The sequence below is a fragment of the Aplidium turbinatum genome, chromosome 1 (genome assembly GCF_918807975.1).
Source record: "Aplidium turbinatum chromosome 1, kaAplTurb1.1, whole genome shotgun sequence".
Taxonomy (NCBI): Eukaryota; Metazoa; Chordata; class Ascidiacea; order Aplousobranchia; family Polyclinidae; genus Aplidium; species Aplidium turbinatum.
The window spans coordinates 32597750-32610686 of NC_137472.1; the positions used below are offsets into that span (position 1 = coordinate 32597750).

The following is a 12937-nucleotide window of genomic DNA, read 5'->3' on the forward strand; positions in this document are numbered from 1 at the left end:
TTAGAAATTAGGAGCCCAATGCGTTTTACTTTTGCTAGCTAAAATGATTTCAATAATCACAAACGAAGTGTTGCAATTTACCAGAGGAATTATAAGCCTTCATGGCCAAGAAACTTAACTATGACCAACAAACTGTAGAACACTTAATCTTCTGTTGTGACATCACAATAGCAGTATCACAACAGCTAGGCCTGCAGTATTTAGTGTTTGGTTTCTGACTTGTTGACGGGACATTACAAGTAGAAATAAAACAAAAACAAATTTCACCTGCAGATCATGGGCAGAATGATGTCAATCATTTCAGGCGCATCTTCGTACTTGGCACCAGATTCAGCCAACCTTTCTATGTCAGCTAGCAGGGTATTGAGAGTAGGCAAGAGAGGGGTAAGCTGCTCAAGTCTGGCGGGTAAGCCGAGCACTGAATGAAAGGAAGATACGTAAGGACACACAGAAAAAGAAACCCACAAGCAGGTTTTGTACAAATAGAATATTGGCGATTGCCAAAAAGAGATCTCAAATCTACATAAGAATGAAGATTATTATGAATCAAAATTAGCGTTTATTATATCATATACCAGTACATTGGGATTTTACTTTTTACTTCGTCAGGTTAAAATCGACATCTACTGTAACCCCGGCTGATCAGAGACTATGCGTAGCCTGGGCGATATTTCAACGTTAAACACCGATCAATGGTATATAAAACAATTTTTGAACTTTTTCACCACTTCACCTTTTCTATCCTTGATGCTGAGAATGTTGTAAATCGAATAAGCGTTAAACTTGTTCAATCTCGGCTCTAAAAATGAAACAGGAAAAGCGCCGGCAAAGGCTGCCAGACATTCACCAACTTGACCACGGTGCCTGAACAATGCAAAACGATCAATATTTTTTTTTTTACTTTAGCCTGTTTCTCCTCGGATGCCATCAAAAGAAATGTAGAAATGCATTCAAATCTACTGTAGTCTTCAGTAAAATATTTTTTCTGAAGGCAGTAGTTTGCAAGACACACATAGGCCTACATTCGCATGTTGTCTTGACAAATTCAACGAGACATAGAATACCGAATAATGGCTTGAAATATTTTAAATTTGTTTTCACACCATTCTGAACTGATTGCTACAATTTTTTTTCATGCACATTCACTAAATATTTAATGATAGGACCTTAACCCGTCAAGTGCGTAATTAATTTTTCGCAATTCGAGTTACTGTACGTATTTAATTTAGCGACTCCCATTATTGGACTATTGTTTTCTCACGTAATCGCATTATCACTGCATTATTTCAGTCAGACTGCAATTGCCATTGGAAACAATGTTCCTCGATTTCTTCATAGCGCCTTTCAGACAAAGGAAATAGAGAAAAGCGAAATTAAAAGTGCCATAAATAGCTGGATCACGCAAACGCCAATAGTTGTCTGTCTCGGACGACAATTGTTGTTATACGCACTTAACAGGTTAACACACGCAACATCAACGTAACATTTGTTAGTCACAGCAAAGTCTGCAGGCGTTAATGTTGATTTTATAAACTGGAACCTACTCTTCGAATATCTTTTCAATGACATGAATAGAGGTTCTGCGTCGGCCGTTCTGAGTCATGCTGCCCATATGAACCATGTTCGGGTGTGAAGAATGAATGAAAAATAAACCATGAATGAATGATGACGAAGCACAAGAAGGCAATCACAATCATATGAACACAAATTAAACAAAATGAGGAAATCAGTTTGACTAAATGTAAAACAGTCAAAGATCAAACGGTTAAAAAATACTGATAAATCAAGCTCAAAATAAACCCAACGTAGCTTAGATGCTCCTGATTCTTTTGGATCAAACTAAAACTGACTAACCCAACACACTCACCTTTGGATGAAAGCTCCTTTGCCTGTACCGAGACTGTACAACCCATTGAGTACTTTGTAGCAAGCTACTTGTATCTCGTCAACTGCGTGAAATACACTTTAGATATCAAGAAGCTATACCCAGCGCAGACACAATGAATAATTACAACCGAAAGCGTTCCGAAACTTCAAAAGCCAAACTTACATTTATGTAGAAATGTCTATAACTAAAGTTAACTAGTAACTACATTTTCTAGACTTCTAGAGGTTTTACTAAAACAGCAGATCGTCTGGAGCGTATTCCACAGTAAAGCAAATTCTTTCAATGTCACTCACGCAGCAAATCTTGTCCAAATCGATGTCGTCCAAGATGACGAAACAAGGTTGTCAGGACAGGAAGCAAACAATGAGTGACGTAATTAGTGCTTTGTGTCCCAAGCATTATCTTTCGGAGCTGGCTGGACTGACCGCTGCAAATAACATTTCACAGTATCTCGTGGGCACAGAAAAAAAGCGTCTTGACTTTCGAAGTCTTGTTATTTTTGTGTATGTTAAACAACCGCACAAAGAATAAGCAGTCAACGAACCACAAGTGAGCTATAGCAGCAGCCAATTTTGTAGCGATGTTGACACTGGCCTAGTAGCCTAAATGGATTCTTAATCAGGGGTGGGCTGCGAGATCTGTTCGCAAAGGGTACGTGGGTGCTGAATCATTATGGTAAATTATAAAATGATGAGAGCAACAAAGTTTGCTTACCGGACTTTCAACCAACATTCTGAATTGTAGGTGACTATTACTGTTCAGCCATTCTTGGTGAGTGTGCGAGAACTGGTTGGTGATTTTCGAGTTGGTACCAACAGGAAAATAGGTTAAGAACCACTGGCCTAACAGCATTATCGTGTGGGTGTAACGTTCGTTTAGATTTTATCGCTCGTCTAGCCTACCTGCACGTGCTCTGTTGAGTTTCTAACTGCCAACATGCTCACCTTCGAATATGATCCAACATCTTCCTCAGGTCTTCTGCGGCGTTGTTGAAAAAAGTAATTAGGGATTGTCTCACGTGGTCTGGACAGGACTTGGTTACAGTTCTACATAGAGATGTAAAAAAACGTTTTTTTTTTGTTTTTAAAAAAACGAGCTCGTTTTTTTTGTTTTTTATAGTTTTTTTTGTTTTTTATTCGTTTTTTTTTTGTTTTTTTTACCTATTTTTTTATTAAATGTCACAATATGCAGCAATTAGGGTAAACTCATTGCAATAGCGTCTCTTTCAACAAAAAAATAGTCTCATAACTCGTATAACATCTTTCAAATGAGACAATATGTCTCTCAAGTCTCAACACACGAGCCATAAAGGTTTCTCATCGTCTCAAATAGTAACACAGTGTCCTATGGTTGGCACATCTCAAGTATTGTCTGTAATTTGGTTCAGCCAGTTGTTAAATGCAGTACCACACTCGTGTACAGTTTCGAAGCCACCTGGGATTTTGGTTAATGGGCATGTTACGTTAGGACCAGGTGGTCAGGGTCCTGTTTCTCTACTTCACAAAGGCACTTTTCACCAGCACACCATACCATTACCAGTACAACGTCAAGAGATTGTTCCAGTTGATGTGCATTTGGTGCAAACGTGATGAAAATCACACAAGCGGTTCTCGAGTTACAAGTGAAATAACCTCAGCCACTAAGTGGCTTTATAGATAAGGAGCAATAGAAAAACGGCCATATCTCAAGAACCGCTCAACATATTTACATAAGTTTTAGCTCTACCCCCATGTTTTATGGGGTGGGCTATCTGTTTATGAATATTAAAACAAGTTTTGGCTACTACTTTTTGAGCTAAAAAGAAATTAACCTCTTGTCGTTACGCACCAATAAAACCATGGTGCGTAAATTAAAAAAAAAAAAATTGGGTAGAAGAAAGATTGATGACAAGTTTGGCAAAAGCAGTGTAGTGCTAAAGTAGTCCCAACTTTTAGCCCAAATCACATTTAAATGTAGTGAAAGATGAAACGTTTTGATGTTTTTTTATTTTCCCTGAAGAGATTCAATAATCCTTTGTGACGTCATAGTCATGTTTGTTTTCCCTTAATCACACCATTGTGCTGTCATAGACATGTTTAAAAGAAGTATGGTTATTGGTTGCACTTAATCCATCCAATTTGAACTAGTTTGCAGAACTTTGAGACTTTAGCACTTTTTTTGTTTTTGCCTAACTTTTCGTCAATCTTTCCTCTGCCCAATAAAAAAAATTAAAGTTTGCATCATGGTTTTATTGGTGCGTAACGACAAGAGGTCAATTTCTTTTTATCTCAAAATACAGTAGGCCTAGTTCTCAAATAAAATAAGTTTTCATCTTTGATGTTTGTTTTGTATCTTTATCCTGCATTGTGGGAATATGGGTAAAACTTTATTCTTGTCAGGAAAAGCATTATAAAGCATTTATTCACTATGTGAACACTGAGCACTGAGCAGTGCTGAAAAACTCCACTTTAAAGGAAAAATTTCTTCATTCAAGGTTGGTAGAATGGTAGTTACTAGCAATAGTCAACATGGGTGGTGGGCATTTGAAAGGAACATTAACCTAAACCTTTTCTGACAAATGCACTAACTTTTGACAGCTAAAAATATCAGTGATAAGGTCTCTTGCATTATAGGTCCCAAATAATCTGCAAGAAGCATCAATGACGAAGTGTCCAATCCAAGATCTTACAACACACGAAAAGAATACTTCTGTTTCAACATTTATAAAGCATATACATCGTTGGCAAGCTATCAGTTACAAAACATGTTTAAACAAGCTATTGGCAATAGCTTGCATTAGTAAATTACCACGTCCACAAACAAGGTAAATGTGTGTACTGAATACTGCCACCTTGTTTTGTCAAAATTTCGTCAACCCATTGAGTGTGTACAAGAATAACCAGTACCACAGTATACTAACATCATAGGCTAACTTCCATAAAAGGAAAAAGAAATTAACTCATCTACATTATGTCATGTATCAAATTTCATTAATTCAATGTTTGTCAGGTCTACTGCCACAAACATGCCAGAGAATGAAGAAGAAAGCGAAACAACATAGGTCCTCATAGGACTATGCAAGAACATATGCTGCCAAACACAAACACTTAGGAATTTCAGCACACCAATAAAACTATTTTTAGTAATTTAATGTTTTTCAAGAGCACTATAATGAAACTAAGCTGTAAATTGCAAAAAAATTGCAACTTTTTCAGAAAAATATGAAAAAAAACAAAAAAAACAAAAAACGAGTGTTTTTTTGGCTCAAGTTTTTTTTGAAAAAAAACACGTTTTTTTTAAAAAAAAAAACGGTTCGTTTTTTTTGCATTTACATCTCTAGTTCTACATCAGTTCAACATAAAAAAAATAAAAATTAAGAAATGGAATGCATAGTTCATTCGGTTAGCCAAGAAAGGAAATGAGCAATAACGATGGCAGACTACATGGAAGCAAGCTAACCACCCTTTTTTGACATCTCGTTTTTCAGAATTCGGTTGTGAAAATGTTAGATTGGGCCATTTAACAAAGATAGCAAACCAATTCATTTTTATGCATGCTCCAATAGTCTAGTCTAGTGTTCTGTGATTCAAACTATAGTCACACAATGTACGAAGTTAGGTAGCGTGATTAATTTGGGTCCCCAGGTAGGCTACTGGAGCATGCACAATACCTGGTTTGGCGAGCCTCAAATACACAAAGTTTTACGCTATGTTGTAAGTATGTGAAGTTATAAGCAACATGTAATGTTTTCTGCTATTCTAAGTTATATTGAAAAGAATGTGGAGCTATGCTGAAATATACTTGATTTATTGATTAAACATTTGAAAATTCAAATCATGAAATTGTCTACTAAGATTTGAAGAGATGAAAAGAAGAGAAGCGACTCACGATGCGTCGATACATTCAGCAAGGACTTGCAAGCAATTGATTCCAACAACGGCGTCGACACCTGCAATCAAAGAGAGTCGGTAGTGCGTAGAATCTTCATCATTGATTCGGTGCTTTAATCAGAAAGAAGTAGGCTAACACTTACAACAATCGATAGGCCTACACTTGCGCAGTAACAAATAAAAGATTGCAGTGTTTTCTTCAAACGTGATTTTTTGGCTTCTTACGAGTAAAGTGACCAAGTTATTATACAGAGTATACTTTTGTTGATTCATTTAAATTGAAGAAAATCATCAAATTTTCGTTTGATTGTTTGCGGCAAACGACTGCGATGTAATAAAGTAATAAACTTACCAAAAAGAGTAGTTCTTTGTCGTAAAAGCAAAGCCATCTTACAGAACAACCTGAGAAACAGTTGCAGGTTTAAAAGAGACGTGAAGCATCAACTTGTAAAACTTAAACTAAAGACGTCCCAGATTGATGACAATGTGCCGTACGTCCTTTTTTTGAAGGCACAACCAGTCCCATTAACTTCACAGCAATTCTGCAGCATTTTTAGGGTCCAAAACTAAGTTAACATTTAGATATTCAAGATTGAAGTATTTGAGTTTTTTTTTATTACCAGTATGTGACCATATTTTTCAAACAATATGTATCAGAAGAATAAATGAACTAGGCCTACTGTAAAAATAAATTTCGAAAAGAAATGGACACAAAGCAGGATAGGTTTCTTCCACGATACGAGCGTAAATTTTCCAAAATGTGCGATGGCCGTTCAATGTTTTTAAAATCTCCTCTGGTATCTTTTGCAAGTTTCGAAAACTAAGTTAATAAACACAACAGAAAATGAACATTAAATATGTTAAAAACTTCTAAATATTTACAACGATATTGCGTAAAAAAACAAAACAGATTACTAGTAGGCATACATGTAAAAAAAAATTTTAACTGTTCTGTACAAATTGCTTTACAAGAATAAAATTCACACTAACGTAGTCACAGCTTCTTTTTCCTTATTTGAAGCGGTTGCCATCCCCTCGTTTAAGCTACCTGCTACAGTGACGTAATAAATTTCTTGGGTCTTGAAATATGACTCGATGAAGGGCAATGCGACCTTTAAAAGAAACAAGTAAAAAAATTAAAAAAATTGAAACTGCAAATTTCAAAATAAACTGTTGTTCCTGGATGATCCACGAATAAGGGAATTAGGTAATCTGTTCATTTAAAGACAATAAAAGATAAAATGCAACGAATGTCTACCTTAGAAAAAAATTTAGCCTCTTCTGACGACAGAAGGTCGTTGCTGAAAGGGGTGGTACCAGGGGCATGGCCTTCTTCTTTCGCTTGCTTAGCTGACTCTATAGCTTGCGACAATGCGTTCACGTATGTATTTGCCTGAAAAACAACAAAGTGAACTTGTCAGTTTACAAACAACTAAGCTCAAAACGTATTTTAGAAAGAAAATGAGTCACAATATTTTCAGCAAACAGTAAGTAATTATTAATGCTAAAAGTATATTTTGGCTGCAAGACAAAGAATCTAAGACTATTGACTTAAATAATTAACAGAGAAAGAATTTTCTGGCAACGCTTCCATTTCTGAAATGACATCGAAGCAATGCAGATTGTAAAAAAATTACTAAAATTTGTTTAGTAGGCAAATAAAATTTCCAACTAGAAACCAGCCGTAGCCTACACTGGGATATGAGCCGGAAGGAGATTAGAACATTAATGATACCTCAATTTACCATGAAGAACGTCTGAGTTTTAATAAAATTGTAAATTCATATTTAGTTTCCAGTTAAGCTTTTAAATTATGATCCATTATTTAAAAACACGTAAGAAGTTTTTCATGGGGTTGAAGATTATTATATCTTAGGCAGCTTTCTATCTGTTAATATCTAAGTAAGAAGGTCGATGAAATTCTTGTGGCAGAATCAGCGCGTTACCCCCGAAGCCAGTTGATCGCCGAAGCCTGTTTTCTATTGTTATTCTTGCTACACTGCAACTATCAGGTTGTCTGCCCATATTGGACCCACGCATATCTCATCACATTTGCTTGTCGGGTTATGGAAAAGTTACAGGTTACAAAGTTAAAAAACATCTCATTCCGAGCGAACAAGGTCGAACCTGATTGACAGAGTTGAGCAAGCGGACTAATATCATAGAGGAGAATCTCTTGTCAACTGATGACTTCATCTCGTTTTCCTCGTGCTCTTCTTTCGTCAAAACGTAATTGTTCAACTAAATAAGATAAAATTATCAATATATGGTAAGCTAACTGTCTACAGTCACCACACGAGTTAGTGATATCAGATTGGGGCATACTGGAAATTCTTCCATGACGTCGACGTTATGTAAAGTTGTAGAAGTACAGGTAAAAAATCTTGGAACGTCTAAATATTTTATTGATAGATTGATACACATTTATGTATTCGTAAAATTTTAGTTTAAAAAGTTGACATGACTAGTAAAAAGCAACAGAGTAGGCGACCCAAAGTTTCAGAAACGTTTTTGATAAAGCGAGTAAAAACGTTACATACGCAACAGCTTCTGTAAATTTACTTGAAAGAACTTGAGCATGTCGTATGCTTTTCCTCTGTGTTTCTCCTTCTCCTTGGCTGTGAGACGATCGTACGGTACAAACATCGGGTTCTGCCACATGTTCGCCACCGCTTGCAAGGCCGCCGGTCCCGTGGCGGTTGAAGCTTTGGCTTCGATCTCGGCCATTTTCTTTTTTGCCCAAACCAGGTGAAAGTTTTCTGCGAGCATCTCGGCGGTGGTCGCCATCTCTCTGCTGAGGCTAACACCGGAAAGGTCGTACGGGCGAGGCGTGTAGCCGTGAGGTGAATCGGCTAGTGTCTATTACAAAACAAATGTGAAGATAAACAAAGCTACTTGGTAAGAGAAATGAAGTGGATTAAGCCGCGTTGCGACCGTGCTAAATTTTAAACTGATTCCTATTTTCGGTTGCAAGCACATTATAACGTTCGCGTTTTGTCGCTTTTACCTTTGTCTAGACCTCTGTCGTGTTTGGCATGTATTATTTTTGTTGCAATGATGGCCAGAAACAGAATAAACTGAACTAATAGCAGTAGTTAATGCAAGAATCAACATTTTTAAAGCAATTGAATTTCGCTCTGCACTGCTACTTTTTGTGCTTACCAGATTGCTTTGAGACTGATATCTAGTTTTAGCAGATTGGTTCAAGGCATCCAGAGTGTCTTTGGTTTTCTTTACGGTCCAACCCCATGCGATTAAAGCTTTCAGACCTTCTCGAACAGTGGGACGATAAACATCCCTTTCCTGCGCGATAAAAGCAGGTAAAAGTAAAGTCTGTCTGCAAGAAGTGAAATATTAGCCAAGTTTCAATTCTGGTTTAGAAGATTTTTTTAAACAATGTGACACATTATTCGAGTTTCTTTTTTGTACACTCCGTTCTCAAACACGAATAGAACAGAATTTATTGGTACATTGCTTGTGAATAGGCTACATGAAAAATATGAAGTCAGACTGTTATCTTACTTTTTCGTTTAGTATCCTAAACGGTTTTAACATTGGATGTTGTTTAGCCTGTTCAGAGTAAGCTTGGCCATAAGCCCAACCAGAAGAAAACTTTTCCAACGCCCAAGCATCGTGCCACTGCTCAGAGTATTTGTTGACGAATATTTCTGACTTGTCAGGAAGAAGGAGCCTAAAAACAACATCAAGACAATTGTTCATTGAAACAATCGGCAGCATTGACAAAACTAGAAAAAGTTTTCGAAACTAAATCCTGCTGCTTAACATAATGCAATGATGAGTGGTATAACCAGCTTCTGAATAAAAGCACTGTAGGAAAAAAAATTAGAACTGTTGAGGTCTGTAAATCATTTAAGAACATATTCATCAGTAGCCTATCTGTTGTAGCGTCCCTTTCCTTAAAAGTTCCGCCCCATGCCCCCCCGCTTCCGGTGCCCCTGCTACCAATGATTAAAAAAATGTCCTATTTACCCTTTGGTATCAACTGGGTTTGGAATAAACTTTCCATCCGGGTCAATAGAAGGTTGCTGCTTTTGTAGTCGATCCAAGACCGGCGACAATGCATAGTCCGCCGGGAGAGCGTTGCCAATTGCGCACAAGCAAGGAAGTGCTTTCGAGAATAAATCAGCATCGTAGCTCTAAAAATACTCAGTTTTTTATATAGATAAGACGGTGTTAGTTTCCAAAAGAAACTAATTACATGGACAAACTCATTTTTGTCGTGATCATAGTTGGAAAAAAGTTGCCATTTTTACATCGTTTCGACGTCGCTACAGTGAAGGTCAAAACATGCTTTTATGAAACGGTTGATCAGTTTCTATTTTGCAGTAATTTTTCTAAATTCTTTCCTTGTTCACGGTTGCAGTAATTGTAAGATGTTTTTGAGATAATTTGCTGATATTGGCACGTTTATATTTGTTGGGATAGTAATCTTAGGGGCTATATACAGTTCCATGTTCGTTGTCAAGTTAGTTGGGTAAGGAATAACCTGGAAGTATCTTGCTTATACACACAACGGTAAAAGTCGGCCTGGGATCGAACACCAAACCTTTCGATTAAGAGTCTCATGCGATACCAGAGAACCATGTTTGCTGCTCTTTGACAAAACATTAACTTGTTGTTGAACTACGCAGAACCATGAGTGCTGCAAGCCACTCACTTTTCTTGATAAGGAATCGAAAATTCCCCAGAACAACACCATAGTGAGATGCTTTTCTTCGTCGGTTGCCCTTCCAAATTCTATGCATCCTTCTTGTAGGTAATAGTACTTCCAGCATCTGGTGTAGTGCTGAGTAAGTAACTAAACAAGTCGAAAAAAGTGTTTATTTTTTACGTCAATACAAAAGCATCATGACACAATCACATGCCATCTGGTTACAACTTACTTTGATGGGGATGAAAGTTTCCTCGGACAAAGCTGGGACGTCGAAGGTCAATCTTCTGAGAAGGCTTTGCATCAGAGATGGCCGTAGAACGCTGCAGATGAAAAAATGTTAAAAAAACAAACAGCGACATGATCCACATCACAGTTTAGACGAGAATTAACTTCAACGCAAAAGATGAAATTCCGAAACACATTGAAATAAACAACCATGCTTCATTACCTGGCCACGGCAACAAGGCAGTTACTGATCATCTCTTTCTGCGCTTTGGTGAGAGCTTTGGCGCGCGACATGCGGTATATCGTATGCAAGAGCTGGTCTAACAGCGACACCCTGTGTTGGCAACTCTCCAAGAGTTCAACGTGTTTCACCACTAGAGGCAGCACGCTGTGGCACATGTAGCGGTTGAGAGCGAGTGCCATGTCTGTGTTGCTAAGTGCAGGCTGAAACATAAATTAAAGTCATGACAATAAAGATGTTAGAAGAGTAATCAAATATTTTGTTGCTAAAGCAAACTGGCTACCGGTATTTGCAAACTGAACTCTTTTGCTAGGCTCATGGAAAGGCAACAACAGAAGTTATTATCATAGACTTTGAATGGCTAAAAAAATTGACACCACCAATTGAACCATACAGGTTATACATTAAATGTCATCAAATATATTACTTTTTTTTAACTAATTTATGAATTGGGGCTCCACAAAGCAAGTGAAGTACGAGTTTTTGAACGTTTTACAAAAAGGCACCACAAAGCATCAACCAAATCACCTTTGCAAAGATTCATAAATCTGAATAATAATACAACGTCGAAAGTGTCCCACCACCTTCGCTATCCAATTTCGGTAAAAAAAACTCTGTTTGTTAATTTTCCAATCATACCATTGGCTAATCTAACATCTAAGTTTTATTTTGAAAACAAAATTCCATACTGTGTCAAGCTCGGCGGCCGCCTTCATGTCAGGTAGAAATCCTACTTCAAGTATTCGCAGAAACAATTGAGGGGAATCGATTCCGTACACTCGTTCAAGGAATAAGATCATGGCAGATTTGTGATCCGGAATAAAACAAGCGGATAAATCCGGCTCCCGGACAATCGTTGATCCGTCTGTAATTTTTAATCCACAAGTTAAAACACACCTTTTAAAATTAAATTTTTGTTTTTATGAGTAAGCTGGTTGAAAACAAAGGAAACTTACTGGGAATAACACGACAAAAAATTCAAAATAACCGCATCTTTGTTGTATCAAAGCAGTCATAACTGCGTGCGCAATTAACAGGGATTACTTTGTAAACCGAAAATAAAATCCATGATTTAGCACCTTTTGGTACGACAACATACTGATTTATGTACCTCGTCCAAAATGAGGCAAGTCGAACGACAAGCTAATCACTCCAATGAGATCTTCAAGTGGGACCAGACTTCTAAGAATGCTTCGGATACGAATGGCCTCGCTTTTTCCCTGATTACGTAAATAGGTTTGATATCAATTTGAATATTATCAGAACAAGCAGAACTTTAAAAAACCTGATTTTCAACACCAGATGAAAACTTCTTACTAACAAACTGCTATTGTGACTGCTAGTCTACTACTGTATCTAGAGTTCGAATCACAAAGGCTCCATAGAAAGCAAAAATGTAAAATTCTTTAGCAAGTAGGTTTGAATTGAAAATAAATCTTAGCAAAGAAAGAGCACATGTAGCTGCATGAAATGTTCAACCTAAATTAGTACACAAAACTTTATTTTCAAAGACATGACGAAACAACGATAAACTCTGTTTTTCATTTGGTTTTGCGTTTGTGACATAACATAGTAAACTCTCCATCTCAGCTCTACCGTGAATTGGGAAAGAGAAACTTTTATATCGGCTGTGTGCGTTTACGTTTGGCATTGAACACATCATACTCGCTATCATTCAGTTTTCGTAAACTTTGTGCCTATCGCGCGGAAGTAGCTACTCGAAACCTACTGTAACTCTGACTTTGTTTACTTAGAATCTTATACTTTTATTTTGTTTGGAAATCAAGCAAAGATACCTGGAGGATGAGATTCTGTTCCGGAGCGCAACGTCCGAGCAAATCGATCAGAGCAGAATAGAATGCAAGGATCACGAATCCCATGTGGATGTCTTCCTCTTCATCGGAGTCGTCAAGGAAACTAATAAACACAAATGTTTCTGTTTACTTATGTCCCAACTGTATAACGTTCTACCGCAGTCAGACGTTGAATCAATGTAAAAATGACGGATTTTGCTGTTTGGGAACACTATCACCATGATA

The 12937-nt window shown here is 37.2% G+C and overlaps 1 protein-coding gene across 1 annotated transcript in view; it reads right to left on the reverse strand.

The window, feature by feature from the left end:
* Positions 1–12937, reverse strand: part of LOC145775112 (ryanodine receptor 2-like) — an 82683-nt gene that overhangs the window by 29369 nt on the left and 40377 nt on the right. Inside the window, exons 55-75 of the mRNA XM_082586321.1 lie at positions 12695–12815; positions 12010–12118; positions 11588–11763; positions 10881–11101; positions 10662–10752; positions 10436–10576; positions 9748–9914; positions 9280–9448; positions 8920–9060; positions 8320–8616; positions 7885–7998; positions 7016–7150; positions 6748–6869; positions 6110–6159; positions 5756–5816; positions 2833–2934; positions 2182–2315; positions 1868–1949; positions 1545–1604; positions 734–864; positions 268–418 (exon numbers count right to left, since the gene is read on the reverse strand). Of these exons, the coding sequence (XP_082442447.1) occupies positions 268–418; positions 734–864; positions 1545–1604; positions 1868–1949; positions 2182–2315; positions 2833–2934; positions 5756–5816; positions 6110–6159; positions 6748–6869; positions 7016–7150; positions 7885–7998; positions 8320–8616; positions 8920–9060; positions 9280–9448; positions 9748–9914; positions 10436–10576; positions 10662–10752; positions 10881–11101; positions 11588–11763; positions 12010–12118; positions 12695–12815 (2775 nt within the window). The remainder of the gene's footprint in view (positions 1–267; positions 419–733; positions 865–1544; positions 1605–1867; positions 1950–2181; positions 2316–2832; positions 2935–5755; positions 5817–6109; positions 6160–6747; positions 6870–7015; positions 7151–7884; positions 7999–8319; positions 8617–8919; positions 9061–9279; positions 9449–9747; positions 9915–10435; positions 10577–10661; positions 10753–10880; positions 11102–11587; positions 11764–12009; positions 12119–12694; positions 12816–12937) is intronic.